Source organism: Lepidothrix coronata, unplaced genomic scaffold (genome assembly GCF_001604755.1).
Source record: "Lepidothrix coronata isolate B3197 unplaced genomic scaffold, Lepidothrix_coronata-1.0 Scaffold61, whole genome shotgun sequence".
NCBI classification, from domain to species: domain Eukaryota; kingdom Metazoa; phylum Chordata; class Aves; order Passeriformes; family Pipridae; genus Lepidothrix; species Lepidothrix coronata.
The window spans coordinates 2,294,076-2,312,735 of NW_016690241.1; the positions used below are offsets into that span (position 1 = coordinate 2,294,076).

General features: G+C 36.3%; 1 protein-coding gene across 2 annotated transcripts in view; it reads left to right on the forward strand.

Annotated features, from left to right (window-relative positions):
* The first annotated feature begins 390 nt into the window (after positions 1-390).
* Positions 391-18,660, forward strand: part of NUP133 (nucleoporin 133) — a 33,284-nt gene continuing 15,014 nt past the window's right edge. For both annotated transcript variants that reach the window (XM_017817590.1, XM_017817591.1), the window contains exons 1-17: positions 391-589; positions 2,597-2,715; positions 3,316-3,419; positions 4,503-4,610; positions 5,952-6,083; positions 6,860-7,030; positions 7,677-7,832; positions 7,928-7,998; positions 8,562-8,709; positions 9,573-9,720; positions 10,381-10,538; positions 11,693-11,784; positions 14,040-14,203; positions 15,601-15,695; positions 15,819-16,043; positions 17,027-17,149; positions 18,083-18,182. In XM_017817590.1, coding sequence (XP_017673079.1) covers positions 405-589; positions 2,597-2,715; positions 3,316-3,419; positions 4,503-4,610; positions 5,952-6,083; positions 6,860-7,030; positions 7,677-7,832; positions 7,928-7,998; positions 8,562-8,709; positions 9,573-9,720; positions 10,381-10,538; positions 11,693-11,784; positions 14,040-14,203; positions 15,601-15,695; positions 15,819-16,043; positions 17,027-17,149; positions 18,083-18,182 — 2,299 coding nt within the window. In that variant the 5' untranslated portion in view covers positions 391-404. The remainder of the gene's footprint in view (positions 590-2,596; positions 2,716-3,315; positions 3,420-4,502; positions 4,611-5,951; positions 6,084-6,859; positions 7,031-7,676; positions 7,833-7,927; positions 7,999-8,561; positions 8,710-9,572; positions 9,721-10,380; positions 10,539-11,692; positions 11,785-14,039; positions 14,204-15,600; positions 15,696-15,818; positions 16,044-17,026; positions 17,150-18,082; positions 18,183-18,660) is intronic.

An 18,660-nucleotide genomic window follows, 5' to 3' on the forward strand; every position in this document is an offset into this window, starting at 1 on the left:
CAAGCCAATGCCGTTAAGTGTTTTCTTTCAGTGAGGAAAATTTAGTTCCCCTTGAGTGCTAAAATCTTATTTCTATACCATTGAATAGTTGTAGTGCGTGACTGTTATTTACCACAGATATGAAACATACCCCCTTTCCACGCTCCAGCTGGTTAGTGCCAGCTAACCGTGTGAGTTCAGTGAGACACGGCACCTAAACCCAGCCTTGGGGATCCGGGACAGCTATCCCATGGGAGCAGCCCGACGGGTGCTGCGGGATTTCCATGGCTCCCCGGCAGGGGCCGCGCTCGGCTCCTCCCAGCGCTTCCCGCTCCGTTCCTCCCTCCCGTCCCCGCCCCGCGGTGACGCGCTCAGCCGGCGCCCGGCGGGAGTACGGGCCCGGCGCCACTCCCGCATCCCCAGCCATGTTCCCGTCGGCTCCCGCCTCGCCTCGGACCCCCGGCGGGTCAGCCCGCAGGACCCTGGGCAGCGCCGCCCCCAGTCCTCTGTCCCGGCCGGGCGGCAGGAAGAACATGCCCGTCGTGGCGGCCGCCGCCTCCCCGGTGCTGTTCTCGCCGGCGGCGCGGAGGAGCGGCTCCCTCTCGGCACGGTGAGTCCTGCCCCGCCTGGCAGACCCTGCCCCGGTGCTGGATGCTCGAGGCACTGGAGGTTGCAACGTCGCTGTTTCGCGAACGCGGGTTTACCATTTTTGGGTTTTGTTTTTTTGGGGAGGAATGTACTCTGAGATAATCTGTATCCGTGATCACCCATAAGTCGCTTTCCAATAGTGTGTTGTTTGGTCTTTTTTGTTTGCGGTGTCCTTTTGAAAAGTGTGCGTGCTAGGTCATTCGAGTACTCAAGAAGCTCTGTGTGGAGTCGTCATGATGATGTTTTATGTTTTGCCTTTTGTTCCGTATTAGTAACTCAGAAATTCTGTTTGCTGTTTATCCTAAATAACACTGTACTGTCAAGACACTGTCACTCTGGAAGTTGGTTTCGTTGAAGATAGTGCTGAAGATTTTAGACATCAGTATGGATTTATACAATGGAACCTTTCCTCTACTGTATAAATTAGCCTTTCTTTATTATTTTTGCTTATTGTTTTCTTTTATGCAGGGTTTGTTCTGCAATAAGACTTTTCTTATTATTTCCCAGCTGGATTTATTTAGAAATCTTTGATCAGGGATATTTTTGAAACGTTTTTGGCAACTTAAGTACTTAGTATTTTCAGTTTTGTATTAAATTAATTTGTTTTTCCAGAAAATTCTGATAAAACTGTTAGGCATGATTTTTTTAATGTAACAAGGAAAGAGAAACAAAACCTATGAGAGTTACTAAACTACACTTACTCTTTTTTGCTCACTTTCCTGCTGGAGTAGTAAGACTTTCTTGGTCTATGGTTTCTTGAGTGTTCTCAGATTCTTTGTAGGATATCTGTTATATTCTGTTCTCGTGATAACAAATTCTGACAAAACATTTCATAGTTGAATGGTTTCAAGGTTTTTTAAAAGTAGTATTGTACATTAGAACTATAAATATAGGGTACTGCATGTTCAGCGTTATAAATTATCTCTTATTAGCTTTTGAATTTGAGAGTGCCTCAAATGTATCCCTGTATGAAACATGTGTGATATATGAAAATAATAGGAACCTCTGCATTTAGAAAGAGGATAAAATAGTCAAAGTTTAGGCATTTCACACCCACCCACCCTACCCTTCCCTTCCTCCCCCCGCACCCTGCTTCCTCTCTTCTCTCTTCCATATAAATCAAAACTGAGAAACAACATGAGCCTCAGATCAGTTTCAGAGGGATTCAGAAGCTCTTTTCTTAGGAGCATCTATTTGTTGTTGAGATAAACAAGATGGCCTGGTTTCAGTTTTTGGAGCTTTTACTTCAGGTGTGTTTAATAATTTTTGCAAACTGGATTTCAGGCTTGTCTTTAGCTGTATATCATCATATCTTGCCATTTCACACTGGGAGGCCTGTGACAGCATTTCACTTGTGAGAAGAAATAAAACGAGGGCGTTTTTCTAAAAGCAGAGAAATTTGCTCATTTAATCATGTTCAAAAGACAAGACGGGCCTATGCTATTCTGGAGAGAAAAGGTGGGGAAAGATGCAAAGTAGCTTTTATAAGTTATGTTTTGAAACAGGTAAGAATTGCACTGTCCACACTAAAATAAAGGCAGTAGAAGTGCAGTCTGATCCAGGCTGCCATGAGTGTTTAAAGTATTGCACAGTGCAACAGTTGTTGCCCAGCAGTGTCAGAATTAGGGATGGAAGTAGGCCCTGCAGTCAGGGAAGAACTTCTATTAAGCTTCTCCTGACATTGTGGATAGCTTTATACTACAGATAACCAGAATGTAGAGAAGTTGAACAGTGATTCTGCTGTTGGTTTGCTTGCATATTCAGTGTCAATTCTTTAAAAATAAAGAATTTGATGACAGCTAGCAACTTGTAAGGAGGCCACCAAATTGCTGCTTTAGATGGTGCTCTCAGAGGGAGCATGTTTATTTTACATAAATCTATTTCTAAACAGATACTAACGAAGTAAATGTCTGCTGAAGCTGATGAAGAAACAATAAAAAGCTAACTGTGACTTTTTGTTTTGTTGTAGAGCAACTCCTACCAGAGTTATCCAGCTTCCTACAGCAACTGAGACTATTAATTACGATGTTCAGGCTTTTGGATCCTCTCTGCCTGTTAAGGTTATGGAAGCCCTGAAAAAGGCTGATGGTAAGAATTTATTTTATCTTTTGGTTTTTTAGGAAAATTGATAGGTGAGGGAAGTGTTAACATGCTGTTGATGCCATTTAAATCCTGACTTTACAGTGGAAACTGAAATGTCTGTGCCTTGCTTTGGATCCGTGTTGGTTAAGTAACAATAGTTGTAATAGCACCTATGTGGGTGTGAATGCATGGAAATATCTTTCAATAAGATATATTGAACCAATATATTGTAAAATGCAAGGTTATAAAGAAAGCTAATAGTAGGGTTTTAGGTAGATAGGAGGAACCAAATATGTATCTTAAAAATCATCTTAAAAATTGCTGAGTGATTTACAAAGCTATTATAATTTGCTCTAAATTGATGGAAATAGCTTCTAGGATTGTCTTGCTTTTCAATCTCAAAAGTTGAGTGTTTGTCAAATGGATTTTTAAACTACATGTAGTAATTTGATATCTTAATCAAATAGATGGAAATTCTTATATGGAAACTAATTTAATATAAAATATTTGTTATTTTCCAATGAGAAAGAAATTTTACTGGTTTAAAGATTGCTCTACAGTGTTTTAAAAATCTGAATGTTTTTAAAAAATTACTTTTTTGTGTAGCTGATGACCAGCTGAGTGTTCAGGTGGATGAAAGTGGATGGGCCTGGCTAGTCCGTAAAGAGAGGCTGATTATTTGGAAGATTGGTCAGTCTGCAGTAGCTAAGGTAACTGAAAGGTGAAAATGGAAGTCTGTATTTTGTTCTAGCTGAACAAGTTATGCAGTTGTGAGGTTTTGGGGTTTTTTTTAAACAAGATTTCTTTTATAAACCGGAGTTTGTCTGGTTTCCCCCAGAAGCAGCGGGGTTGGTATGAAGTCATGCTAACAGTAACTGAAATTCAAGCTCTTCAGTTTTAATTGTCACCTTGACACTAAGGTTAATTCTTTGTATTTTAGTAGTGTGGCTCTTTTGTCAGATTGTCTTGATAAATCTTATTTTGAGAGTAAAAAACTAGTTATATGTTACAGGTTGGTTTAGATTATTCTGGGTCTGATTTTCAACTTGTCAAAAAACCCAAAAAAGGTTAGTTTCGGAGGTGCTGAACATATGTTTCATCTAGATTTCTGAAGTCAAGAATTTTTTTTCCTCCCTCTGGATAACGTCTCTTTCATCATCATTTCAGTGAATAGCAGTTATAGTCAGAGAAAATCTGTAGCTACAAAATTAGTATCTTTCAATTAGTGAAATATAATTTAGTTATACGGGTCCTGCACTTACAGTGGAGTGTCAAGTATATGCATTCTAGTACTTGTAGAGATTTTTCAAGGGATTAAAACTTTTCTGGTTGTTTAACTTCGAGAGGGCGTAGGGGAGGAAGGAGTGTTTCCCCTCTCTATTCTGTTAGTACCTAGTAAGCTTTCTCAAGTGCTTCTAGTTTAATTTTTAATTTTAATTTTTTGTTGCCTTGTTAGAATATTGTATTAAGGAATACAATAATAAGGAATACTATATACATATATATACACACTGTCTGCATATATATAAGGAATACTATAATAAGGAACTCAAATAACTATAAAAAGAAACAGTTATATTTGAAAATATAGAAATACAAGCAGGTGGTTTTTAGCTTTTGTGACAACCTTGCTGAAAACGTCATGTGACGTTCTTTTGGTTCCCTTACGCAGTATCTGGGCTAGTTGAAATTTAATTTTCAGGAGAGTAAAAAAGTCTAATGGCTTTGTGACAGAAGAACAAATTCTTGCAGTCCCATATTTATTATGGCATCTCTTTCTTTCTTTCTTCCAGTTATCTCTGTGCAAGGAGCTGCAGCTGCCACCCAGTGACTTCCCATGGAGTTCTAGTTTAGCAGCTATATCTTGTCTCAATTCCTCGGGTGAAGCACCTTCCCTGCAGGTGACCAAATTTTAAATTTTAGTTGTTTAAAAGCACCTTTAGAATAACTTTGAATATATACTTTTTTATCAAATACTTATTTGAAAACATTTGGTGGTATGCTAGCTATTCAAAAGGTCAGGTTTGATAGTTGGCAGTAAATATTTTTGAAGTAAAGAAAATTCTGTTAGTTCTTTCAAATTACACCATTTACGTTTTATAGGATCAGATTAAATAGTAGTTTTTGTAAGGATTACTTGACATGCTTTCATAACAAACAAAATTACTGAAGACTAAGAGGTATTGTGGGAACAAATACAGGGGCAATCAAGTATGCTGTCAAAGCAAGTGCAGTTTAAATGCATGCTGGCTGAAAATATTGTTCAGCAGTGGATTAATTCTGAGTACACATGGATGAGAGGCAAACACCAAAAGAAATTTATAAGGAAGTAATACACCTAAACCAAGATTTTTTTTTTTCAAATGTAATTCTACAGCTTGTGAGCTAGACATGGATACTATGATTTTAGAGAGTGATATAGAAATGCTAGTGTAGAAAATATTTCACTAAAATGAAAAATATTAAATAATGGGCAGGAATCACAAAGGACTATGCACTCTGTGGTGTTTTTTCAATTATTATGTTTATTAGCCAACTGCTTTCCTTTATGAAGGCCAGTGTCTGGTCAAAAATCAGTTAGAAAACTCTGAGGAGCTCAATAACAACTCCCAGCTACAGTTCTTCTATTGTTCTGTGATTTTTTTATTTTTTTTTTTTAAAAAACCAGTAGATTAGGTACAATGCTTTTTGTCCAAATCTCTACCTGCACAGTCTCTGGCTTCATGCTTTGAATTTTGCACCTGGGTGAATTCCTGAGTTAGAAGCCTTAATGCTGGCACTCTAGAGGCTTAAGTCTTTATGAAGAGAAAAGCCAACATGTGATTTGATATTTCACTTAATGACACTAGAGCAGTTTCTTTGTTAAATTACAGTCTTCATTTTAAGTCTTCTATAGTAGCTTGTAACTCTTGGCATCTGAAATTCCTCACAGGCTGTCTTCTGCCTTGCATCTGTAAGTTTGGCTTGCATTTCAGTAGCAGACCCTGAATCAGAAAAAAGAACCAGTAGAAAATACTCTTATTAGCAAAATAAGCGAGTATGACATTCCCTGCATGAATTAAGTTATGCTGCATAATCTTTTTGTGATTCAGTTCCAGATTTGTCAGTGTGCATCCATTTGTATTTACTACTTTTTTGTTTGTCACCCACAGTCTTGATATGTAATATAACATATTTTAGTTAAAGCTGCAATCTGATTCTTATTGTCTTGCATGTTCTGTTAATTTTTTTTTCACTTCCAGTCTCTGGCAATAATGGTTGCTACCAGCGAAGGTTCTGTGCGCTACTGGCCCAATCTTGCACATGAAGGTTCCTATACAGACACTTTTACAGACTTTGGAGGCTCTTTGTGCAGTTTCCTGACAGCAGTAAAGGTAATAATAAACAGTATGATTTATATTGAAATACTTGGTTTATTCCTAATCTAAAAACAGAAGAGCATGCTCCATGTTACCAGTCCTAAATCTGCAATAAATGTTGCAGATTTTTTTTCATTGTTTTTCATTGCTAGATTTCAAGGATTATGTGAGATATTGGTTCTCGTTTTTAACTGAAATTGAGTTTCATGGATAAAAATATCATACAAAGCTAAGAAAATGAGTCTCTGCCAGTGCTAAGTACTAGTCAGATGTTTGTCTTTTTCTTGACATAAATGGATGGAAGTCTTGCTATGCAGGTCACTTACATTAGTGTCCTCTAGGATAAGATGCTATTGAATAAAAAAGAAAAGGTTACGGCGTGTTTAGTAATGCTTTGAGTTTTAAATGAGCACGTGGAAGTTCAGTGTTATTTAATAATAACTAATCATGGGAATGTTAAATGTAGCAATGCCTGTGAGAAAGTGATTAAGTATATTTTATTTTAATATTTTTTCAAAAAATACATTTTAAAATTTAAAAAGTGTACTGTAAACTGTGTGCTGCACTGATTCAAACATAGAGAATAATGAGGAAAATTTGTTTAAACTGCCTTTTATGTGATAACTGCTTCTTTTTCTTTGTTAGCTCTTCAGTACTAAGGATGCTTTGTATCTTGTTCTTGTTTAGTGTTTGCCCTTATGAGCTGACGTAAAGATTATTAACTGAAAATAGAATTTTTTCAGGAATGCGATTTTTATTTTTTTAATGTAGTTGCTTTTTCTTTTTGTTAGGGAGGAAGCTTTATTTTATCATCTTCCAGAGGTCAGCTAGTCCGGTTGATACCTGATAGTTCTGGCAAGATTCAGCAGCATGCCCTTCCACAGGGTCAGGGCGTGTTTTCTGGAATTGGTAGAAAAGTTTCTTCTCTTCTGGGTATATTGTCTCCTGGAAATGATGCTCTGGTAAGCTTGAAAAACATTCATCTGTTTTAATTTCTCTCTGTAATTTCTAGCTTCAGGGTTTAAGAAAGGAAAAAGAAAAGATTTTGTAAGGGTGTATGATGACCAAAAAAAGTAAGACTCAGCTCATTTATGTTGCTTATATTTCTTTGGAATTTGAAAGACGGAAACCAAATAAATCTATGTGCTTTGTAAAGGTGATTGCTGACTTGCTCTTTAAATCCGAATTAAAGGAGACTTTGAAGTAATAATACTTCTTGGGTATATACTTGGGGTATATGTCATGATTCTGAATCCTGCCCTTTTTAGTGGTAGCTTCATTACAACTTGAACAAACTAACAATAACCTGTAATTCTACTTTTCTGATTTAGAGTTGCCAAGGGTTGATTGTCGCGTTGAGTTTTGTCAATGAACTCCTCAGAAGCTGGCAGAAAATAGGAGAAATGTACTTACTATAGATGTTGTTACATCTATAAAATAAGACTTCTCTTGGAAGTTATCATAATACTCATCTTGGTTGTAGCTTGCATACATTGGCCAAGGAAGTGATTTTTTTTTTTTTGTGGACTGAGAGTGGTTTAGATTATTGTATCCAAATATTAAGGCTTTGCTTTAACCTTTTTAGCTTTTTTTTTTTTTAAAATACAGATTTCCAGTGTTCTTTGGGATAGAGAGAGATCAAGCTTTTATATGCTAACAAGTTCAAATCTAAACAAATGGGAGATTGATGATTCATCAGAACGTTATATTCTCAGCTGGGATATCAGCAGGATCCTGAAAGAACATATTACAGATGCAATTTGGGTAAGAGCCAGCTCACCTGGAAGGGATTTGTGTGGTTTTTTAATTAATTAAGCCTGTTTACATATCATTAAAAGACAGATGTATTGGTTTTTTAGGGATCTGAAAGTAACTATGAAGATATCAAAGGAGGAGTAAATATACAATACATGGATTTGCAACAGAATCGGTAAGGAAGCACACTTGCATCTGGTAAGACCTACATTAATGAGATGAATCTGTTTTCTTGCAAAAATTTCATGTAAGTAATCGCAATTTAATTTTACTGGAGTGGCACTGTTCATAAAATAAGCCAACTAGGTTTTTATCCTATACTTCATGCCATCATTATCTTTTTAGCATTACAGATTCTTTACCTGATAGTAATTCCATTCCTCTTTTTAGTGTCATTTTATCAGGTTTGGGTATTTGTTTTGTCTTGATATTACAAAGTTAACAAATAAGCAACTGTAACTTGTTCCAGCAAATGCAGAGAATTCAGTCTCTATTGTATTTAATTTATTCACATAAAATTACCACTGCCTTGCTTCAGTTTTTTACTGCAATATGAACACTGTTAATTAATAGCTTGGAAGAACAAATAGTATAATTTTTCTTTCTAAAAAAACCTACAAGACTGGAAAATATTTAGTTTAGATTGTACTTAGATATCTTTTTTTCGAGTGGTAGAGTCTTAGCAAGTAAAATGTGTAGTAATAATCTCTCAATGCTGTTATATCTGTTGTTGAATAGTGATGGGCTGGTCATACTTGCTGCAGCATGGCATCCTGGAGATCGTCCATGTCTTGTCTACTACACTCTGATAACAGTAGAAGATAAAGGCTACCAGATGTCTGATGATGTCGTCGTGGAAGTCACACAGTATAATCCATCTTTTCAGGTAAGCTAATGAAGGCTCTGATACTGAGCTAAGAAAGCACAGTGTTTCAGAGTATTCCTGTACATAAATTATCTGACAGATTTTTGTCTAAAGGAAATTAAATGTCTCTTGGAAGTATGTGTTTGTAATACTCTGAGGAAAATGTGTACCAGCATCTCTTTAAGTTTAATACTAACTGTATGTCAAATTTAAGCTTTGCATTTTAAAGTATAAGATTAAAAAAGCACCAAAAATAAAAGTCTAAATATCTGACTCCTACTAATTTATCCTAATTTTTGTCCTGTCTGTGAAAGTTTCTACAGACTAATTTTGTGGTATACTCTTGCAATCCATTTAGAACAGATCTCAGACTCTGTTGAGACTCTTGTCTCAGGACAAGGAATTAAGAGACCTGTGTTTTGGTCCATGCTAGGCAGCTGGCTTGCTGGGAGGGGAGGGCATGTTGCTTGTCTGTAGAGTACGTTGGTTGTGCTGTGTCTTCTGGAAGCATAAACTTGGGCATTACCTTTCTTTGGTAAACGTCTTCCACTCTTCCCCCTCTCCCAGCTGCTTGTAATGGCATCTTAAAACTCTTTAAGATGGAAGGAGAATGTGAAAACTGTAGAATAATTGATCTGTTTACTTATCTCTCTGTGTGAAATTAGCAAGAATATACTATATGGAAGGAAAAAACTCCTCAGGATCTAAAGTTTTAGGGGAAGAAAGGTGATTTTGTTAGGGGATTTAAGTTGTAAGTTGCATCAATATCTCATTGTTAAAAATTAAAACAAATTCAGGCAACTTGGATCAGCATTTAAAATTTTAGATGTTTGTTTTAAGATATTGATTATATATGTGATATTGTTCATATTTAACACTTTCAGTCAGAAGATGAAGTGTTGTGCTGTCTGATAGTCCCAGATTACTTCAGCCATGCTGCTTACCTTTATAAGGAAGATGAAGTGTTTGCTTGTTCCACTGGAACTGGAAGAATTTCTTTACCACAGGAGAAAATCATATTTGGCATACAAGGTAACTTGCTAGGGAGGGGGATCACATTTTGTTGATACCTTCCAACTGAATATTTTTCCAGTATTTATATTTCTCAGAGAGCAATATCGTATTTATGGTCCTTTATTAAGTGTTTCAAGTTGGGCATTTCCCTTGAATGTATGGAGAAAGTGCTGATGTGACATCCAGTATTGTAACTCTACGTGTTTCAAATGAAAATGAAGGTAGATCCCCATTCTTGGTATATTAAAGGATGAGAAGGTTGTTTATGGGACTTTTACTTCCCACCCCCCCCAATATTCACTGTGAGGGGTTTATTTTTTTCCTTGAAGTTAACTTTGTGTAGAGGCTCAGCCTAAAATTCATACTAGGTGTCTGTATCAGATGTCTCTAAGTGTGTCATCCTTGACCTTCAAAGGTATTTTCAAGTAGGACAGGCACATCGGTCCCTACATAGAATTTGAATTTTTTTTTTTAATTTTTTTTTTTTTTAACATTTGCAGTATCTGGAAGTCATATTCAGTAGCAAATAGTTCCACAATTTCTATGTCAAGTGCAATTGTCAGTTACTGTTCGTTGATGACAAAAGTTAATAATTGCATATGAAACTTTTTTACATGTTTTTTCTTAATTAAAGTGTTGTTCGTATGCTTGCTTTTCTTTTTCCTCTTCTCATCTTAGGAGATAGCATTTTAGGAGCAGGTTCTTGTAATAGCCTCCCCATCTTCTTTGCCAAAAAAAGTGGACTTCTTACTATCCTATCTAGAGAAAACATTTCTGTGCTTCCTGAAGACCTTGAAGATGCCCTGTCCTCTTCTATTGCTGGACCAAGAAGTGAGGTAATGGTTATTTACTTGACTGGTTGAAAACAGCCTAGAAATAAAATGCTTTTCTGTCACCTTTTAATTTTCACTGTGGAAATCCGGACTTGTTTGAGTTTCAAAGGTTTTTTTTAAAACAGAAACTCAAACACTTGTAATGAAGGCAGTTTCGAAACCCAAGAATTTTTACATCATCTGCCAGCTTGGGTAACTTTTTTGTTTTCCTTTGTTTTGAAGTTGAAACTTCTATGAAATTTATATTTTTTTCACATAAGTGTATTACTCTCTGTCGCTAGGCCTGAGAGAACACTAATGCAGAGACTCAGACAATGTTCTCCCTTTTTGATCAGAATGGTTTCTTCAGTCTTTTGTGTCTGTTCCTTTGTGTATATGAGAGACTTTTTTCTTATCATGCTTGGGAGGCTAAGCTGAGAAGGGCTATGTAGTGGCTAAATATTGTTTATTCCCTGTTTTATATATATATATATTAACATAATCTTATTAAAAAGTTATGACAGTGTTTTTATTGGTGTTTTGTGCAATATGCATTTATTAAGCTCTTGCTTACAACAAATTAAAACGTATGTGGAATTTGTTGCCAAGTTGTCCCTGGAGTGAGAGGGGAAAACAGAGAAGTTGTTACAGTACAAATTAGAGAATATTTGTATGGGGTAATAGTGAGCTTCAATCCTTATTCCAATTAAATCACATTTAAAATCATACTAGTTATTATTAACTAGCATTTTAGTGGAAGACTTTTGTGTGATTGCTCAGATGGAACTGTATTTCTTTTAATGAACTAATCTCTAGTTAGGTTTGTCTGCACTTAGACTGTTATTGTGGATGACAGTACCTTTTAAATTCTGTCAGAAATGGTGGGTTTGAATGTCAAAATAATTATCATAAAAAATCTGACTGGTGGAATACATTGGTGAAAGTTTCTTTGCAATTGGTGAGAATATTGGTCAAACCTCCTGTGTGACTTTCATTGTAATGTATCTTGGAGGCTTATATTTGACTTAAACACAATTACTTCCAGGTGGAAGCAGTTTCATTTATTTATTTATTTATTTATTTGAATCTGTGTTGTTACTACTTAGAAAAATTGTTTTCATTTCATAATGAAAATTAATATTTGTCTTTCAGCTGAAGTTTTTACTTTGTTTTTTCAGAGTCCTGCATTTGACAGCACCAGTAGGCTAGAAGTTATAGCTCAAGAAGATAAGACTAAATTACTGAAAGCTGCTTTTCTACAGTACTGCAGGTAGAAATTGCACTTGGCCTTTGAGATTTATTTTTTTTTGCTATTTTTGAAGGTGCTCTGATACTTTAGTAGATTGTCTTGGTAAAGAAAATCTTGTGCTATTTTAATTATAGCTGTTTTAATGACACACATCTTCATTAGGAGAATGTTAAATACATCTTGTGGTCTAGTGAAGAAGTGATACGTGCTAGAAAGGAGCAGACTTCTCTAATTGCAATGACTTCTCACTTATTCTGTGTAAATTCTATTGGTACATTAATACCAGTGAAACAACTTTCAACTTTGCATTTTGAGTTCTTTATTCTTTAGTAAGTGGTGTAGCTGTTTTCAGTAATACTTTGAAGTTGCTTATTTACTTATTTATGTGGCCATGAAGATTAAGCATGGCAGACTTTGTGCAGGATGATATCTTCTTTAGATTGAATGATATGAGGAGTGGAAGGAAATACACTGTTTGTCGAACTATCCTGATTAAAGCAATTGGACTGTGGGGAGGCATGCAATGCCTCTGAAAGGTTTGATGTTGGGGTGAGTCGTGTGAACAGAGGAGGAAAAGGAGAGAGAAGATAAAGAGATCTGTAAACTTAGATTAATTATATTTAGAGGGAATTTTTTCAATATATGCTTATTAAAAAAGCCAAAACAAACAACCCACAAACCCTCTTAGGACTAATCTCCTTAAAGAGTCTTAAAACTTGGAAAGAACAGATTAAAGATAACAGGAGGTAGGAGTGCTTTTGAAATAAAGGTAACCTGAAGTAAGAGATAATGAAGGGGATTAGGCACATAGAACAGAGGATACCAATGCAAGATCTGAAAGCAGGCACAGAATTTACATGAAATCTATGTGTATTGAGAAGTGTCATTAAAAGTGCTGCTGAAGATGGCTGTTGGTGACTGGAGTAGCTAAGGCCTGAGAGCCTTTCAAACATAAAGGTTGATGTCATTGAGGATGTGAACAAGAGGGTTGGAAACAGAAGAAATAGGGAGGTAGTAAGGAAAACAGTGTGATACAGTATGAAAGTTTAATGTTATTTTGATTAAAGTCTGGATTAGAATTATAAAACTAGAAGAAAATAATAATTTTATGTGTTTAGTATTTATTCTGATTTTTTTCAAAAAAAACCCAGTATGGTAAAATGAGTGGAGCAATCTCCTACAGAACAGATGTAGCAATGGCCTGTCCAGGTGGCCAGTGAGCTGATGCAGAGCAAATAATGGAAGGTTGTGCAGTCAGTGGAAACGTAAAGTCCACCAGCTGTGTGGTGAGCACAGGCAGCTTTACAGACCTAGTGATCTTTATAGGGGATGGGACGTTCTGTGGAAAGAGCGAGTTGACCTTTTTGATGGCACATCGTGGTGTGAAGGAGGTAATAAAGTACCATATAATTTCTTTAGAAACACATGTCCTGTAGGGTAGTAAAGAAGAGACTTTCTTCTTTAGTAGAAGATTCAGTATATTCCAGTTTTTAATAGTATTCTTTGCCTCAGTTTACCTTTGTGTGATTTCTGGATTCACTGCTGTTTTTTGGTTTTTTTATTTCAAGACACCTTGGTCATGTAAGTGTTTAAACTGAAAGTTTCCTGAAAAATATAAGTATTGCCAATATTGGAATCACAATATCCCTTCTCAGTCAGAACACTTCAATTTGTTCGTCACAAAATCAAATCTGTGGGGTTTTTTATGTATATTGCATACTTCTTACATTCTTCAGTACAACTTCAAATCTAGAAGGTTTAAGATTTGGATGCTTCTTGCTCTTTTACTTATTGACGTGAATAAAACAGGATTATTTGAAATTACAGAAAATAAAAATAACGCATTATATTTGCTGAAGCATTTTTACAAGCTGCACTCTAGTGCCATTAGTGGGAGGGATTGTGTGTCCTCTTGAGAGAATTTTAAAGCAAGCAGTAGAAATTTCATGACTTTGCTACCGGAGACATCCAGACTTACCTCTGTATGGTGAGTCTTTTCTCTTAAATAGTAATAATGGGAACAGTAGAATAAAATATGACTCAAAACACTTCCTGGCTTGTGCTTTTTTGTTTTATAGGTCATGTAGTCTACTTGCTTTAAAAGAATTCGAATACCTTTTATCTATAGACTCAGAATGAGTGCAAAAAATGCTTCATGTTTATAATCTAAAGCACTTCACAAAAAGCCTATTAGAAAATCCTAACTGAGGGGCTCTTTCTACTATAATCCTGTCTAATGATTTTGTTTCACATACTTTGTGTTTCATTTATTTCAGGAAAGATATAGTCAATGCACAAAGCATGGTAGTTGAGGTCTTTCCAAGTAATGCGGATCTGGAATCTGATACTGAACTGGATAGGGCAGTGACTCAGATCAGTGTGGACTTAATGGATGACTACCCTGCCTCTGATCCAAGATGGGCTGAATCTGTACCTGAAGGTAACTGCAGTGTGTTGTTCTGGAGGTTTTCCTTTTTCTTTTTTTTTTTTTCTGAAATAACATCTCCAATGTTGCAGATAAAATTATAATTTAAACTTTGCAAAAAAGGCATAGGTGTCTCCCTTTCCCTCTGCCACCACTAGGTACATTTCCAGAAAGGCTTAAAGATGCATCTTATGAGACTACCAGATAAACTTGCAGTCTGGTTAGTTCTTGACTTCATATAGTAAACACGAACAACAAGGAAAACGTATTTCTGAGAAGGGTACTTTGTGCAGAGAACAGGTGGTCTCACTTTAGTGTTTCCGTGCTTCCTTGTATGGTTTTAAATTATTTTCAAAAAAACACATGTGTTAAGAGGAAGAGCTTATTTGTTCATTCTTAGCCTTTTGTCAGTGTGACTGCACAGCTTCTGCTTGACATGGATCCTGGGTAGAGTGAGCTCGTATCGCTCTGGGACAGTGGTATTTATGTCTGCCTGAAAGAGGACTAGAGAAATTAATTTAGGAGTATTTGTTGTACATAAAGATTTAAAAGGATTAAAGCAGACATGCTTTTATCAAGAAACTTGTTTGTTCATGCTTCCTTCTCTCTCTTACAAATAGTGTTCATTTGTAAGTGGCCCCAGCACCTCTGGGCAGTAGTTGCCATTTACAGAGCAGAGGCTTAGTTTGAAAATTCATGTAAATAGTTACAGTTGGATGATGCTTCCTGCTGTTGTTTCTGTGTTGCAGCCAGTTAGAATTTGTCAGGCATCATATCCTTGGTATTTTCTGAATCAACTTTATTTTAAATTTGGCAGCCTATCTGTGTTTATTCCTGGCTAAAGCCAGAAGTGAAAATTGATGGCTTCTTGGAAACAGTCTTGCTAATTTTGCTCATAGTGATAGTTCTTCCAAGTGTTTTATCTTGATATTCCAAGCACACTTAGAATATACAAAAATTCTGGATGCAAGGTCAATTAGATCTGAATGCCTATTAACACTTTAGTTTCTAGTAGCTGTGGTCTAGGGCATAGTAAATTTAGCAATAGCTACTCCACAATGAAGATAAAAATTTGAATCTGAATCTTACTAAATCTAGAGTAAGCTGATGAGGTTCTATTTTAGCAGCATAATTAGTTGAGTACTTAAGAATAGTACTGATCTAAAGATACTTTATTTCTTCTAAAAGCTTTACTTCAGCTATATGTAAATACATATAGATGTATATATAGATAGAGTTGAAAAAACACAAACAGCATGGTAAGCAGTCTATAAATGTATGTGCTTATACTTAAAAAAGTACCACTGTGGTAACGCTGTAAAAATTTATAGAAATAACTTTATCTCAGAGGCAAAAAACATAGTTACCCAGAAATTAAGATACCAAGTGCTCTAAGATTTTTCTCTTTTTAGAAGCAGCTGGTTTCAGCAACACATCTCTCATTCTCCTTCATCAGCTAGAGGATAAGACAAAAGCACATTCCTTTTTCATTGAGTTTCTTCATCAGGTAATTTCTACTGTTCTTTTGGTATCAGCACACAGAGGTTATTTCTTTGTCTTAAAGTAGTTAATCTAGAACGCTGTTTGAAGTGCATGTGGTGTTTTGTTGTTTGGTTTTTTTTAATGAAAGGTTGGCATATTTGAACGTCTGGGCAGTTTTCCAGTGCGAGGGATGCCGATGGCAACTCGACTTCTGCTCTGTGAGCATGCAGAGAAACTGGCAGCAGCTATTGTTCTCAAGAATCACCACTCCAGGCTGCCTGATCTAGTGAATGCTGCTATACTGATCGCATTAAACAAAAGGGAGTGTGATGTTCCACCGAGTCTTACCCCTGCTGATGTGTTCTTTAGAGAGGTAAGAAACCTGTCATTTCTGAATTATTGTATAGCACTGCACTGCATGTAGTAAACGCAGCAGTGCTTTAATGTATACTTTGAAACTTTTCTCTCTAAAAATCAATTCAGTTTTACACAATTACCCTTTAAATTGGAACAGTGTGGTAGTACTTCCCTTACTTTAGTGCATGTACTTTATTTTGTCTGCAGCTGAAACATAAATTCTGACAAATTTCATATAGCAGAAGTAAAATTGTTTTAATTTCCAACTACCCAACATGGATAAGTAAGGAAAAAGACAAGTGAAATTCTCTGACACATAAGGAGATGTATGCCAAGTTATAATTTTTAAGGAGTAGACTGAAGAGTATGAAGCTTTCTGGATAGAGCTGCTTTCATGAGCTGTCCTTTGATGGAATTGTATCAATTTAGTCTCTCATAATTTTTGTCCTCTCTAACATTAGTCAAGCTAAGCTAGCTCTCAGTTTATGCTGTGTTCCAATCGAGCGCTCTGTCTTTATATCTTTCTTCCTTCTTGAGAAGAACTATGCACAAAACATTTATTCTTAGGAAGTTTTTTCCTGTTGAGGACAGTAGTTGCTAATGGAGAAAAATAAATATGAAAGAAAATAGAAATAATAGTTTAATGCTATCAAGTATACTTTATCTAACAGAAATTCTGCTGCCAAATATTTCAGAAGATGATGGAGGGATATGTTTAATGAAAGTCTATGGAGTTGCCTTCAAAAAATGAGGATTTTTCTTTTCCTTCCAGATTTAAGTCCAGAAGGAAGCCATTTTTTGTAGTCTTAAGTATTGTATGAGACATAAGCTGGTGATTTCATTATCCATTAGACCAGTTATACTTTATAATATTTTTGGCTATTTATGTGGTTTCTACTAATATGTTTGTTTTTCAATACAGCTCTTAACTTGGCTTTGAGATATCAGCTGATAATGGACATGTTTGTGTTCAGTGCAGTTTTTCCTTCTGTCTTTAAGGTGTCCCAGATAGATTCCATCTTTGAATGCTTATTAGAAGAGGAGGAGCAAATCCTGAAAGACATGCCTATGGAATCAATTGAGTGGGCCCAGATAGTTGTAAATGTGAACAACATCATTAAGGTATAGAGCTGCATTAACCAACATGCTTGTGGGAGGGGAAGATAAACACTGATAACACAGAACAAGCTGAATGCAGCCCATCTAAGTTACTGACATGAGAACAAAAGTGAATGCGCTTTTCACGTATCCAGTTATATTAGGAAGTAAAAGATAGCCTTGTGCAGAATTAGCAGCATTCATTTTCCTCCTGAGCTACGGTTAAAGAGAATTTGAGAAGTTGCATCTTTATTGGAAGTTGTGAAATCATGAATATGTAGCACTGAGGTTTCTTGCATAGGTGAGGAAGTACAGAAAGTACTCACCTTGAACACTGTGTGCAGTTTTGGGCACTGCAGTATAAGAAAGATACTAAGCTCTTAGAGAGCGTGCAAAGAAGGGCAACAAAGATGCTGAAGGACATTGAGGGGAAGCCATATGAGGAGCAGCTGAGGTCAATTGGTCTGTTCAGCCTGGGGAAGAGGAGACTGAAGGGAGACCTCCTTGCAGTTACAACCTCCTCGCGAGAGGAAGAGGAGGCGCAGGCACTGATCTCTTCTCTGTGGTGACCAGTGATAGGACCCAAGGGAATGACCTGAAATTGTGTCAGGGAAGGTTTAGGCTGGATGTTAGAAAAAGGTTCTTCACCCAGAGGGTGGTTGGGCACTGGAACAGGCTTCTCAGGGAAGTGATCACAGCACCAAGCCTGACAGAGTTCCAGAAGTGTTTGGATGATACCTTCAGGCACATGGTGTGACTTGGAGATGGTCCTGTGCAGGGCCAGGAGCTGGACTCAATGATCCTTATGGGTCCCTTCCAACTCAGGATATTCTGTGATTCTGTAGAAAGAATGGGGACGTTAAAAGAACATCTCAGAATTATAAAAGACAACACCTTTTATGGTCTGTGTATATGGAGGTAGACTTTAAAATACTTACAATCCTTGCCTTTAAATAGGACATGCTACAAGCTGCCTGTCAGTATCGTCAGTCTAGAGCCTCTTCATATAAAACAGGAGAGCTTCCAGAAAGAGAACCTGAATATATTCCATGGACAGGTGAGAAATTATTATTACAATTTTTTTAATTATCAAAAAAGCTAACCAGAAAGCTGTTTTCGTAAGTTTCGGAACACATGAATTTCAGTCTGAATTTTAAACTTCCTGTTAAAAGCTGCTACAGGGTTGTCAGTAAGGATAAGAGAAGCTAAAGTTTTAATTTAGGGAATGAAATGGAATGAATCAATGAACACTTATTTTGTCCAGTATTGATGATAACTTTTTAAAACTTGCATTAGAAATTTGTCTACAAAACTACAAGTTTGGGAAACAAAACTGATTTTATAATTTTTATAATTATTTTTTTATGCATTGGTTCTGATTGGCAGATCTGTGGGATACATAACATTAAAATAAATCATAAAATGTGATCTGTAACTGTTTTAAAAGGACTGATGGTTCTCCATTTCCCTAAGAGTATTTTGTTTTGATAGTTGAATGACAGGAAAACTATCAGAACAAGTGTTTGCAGAAGAAA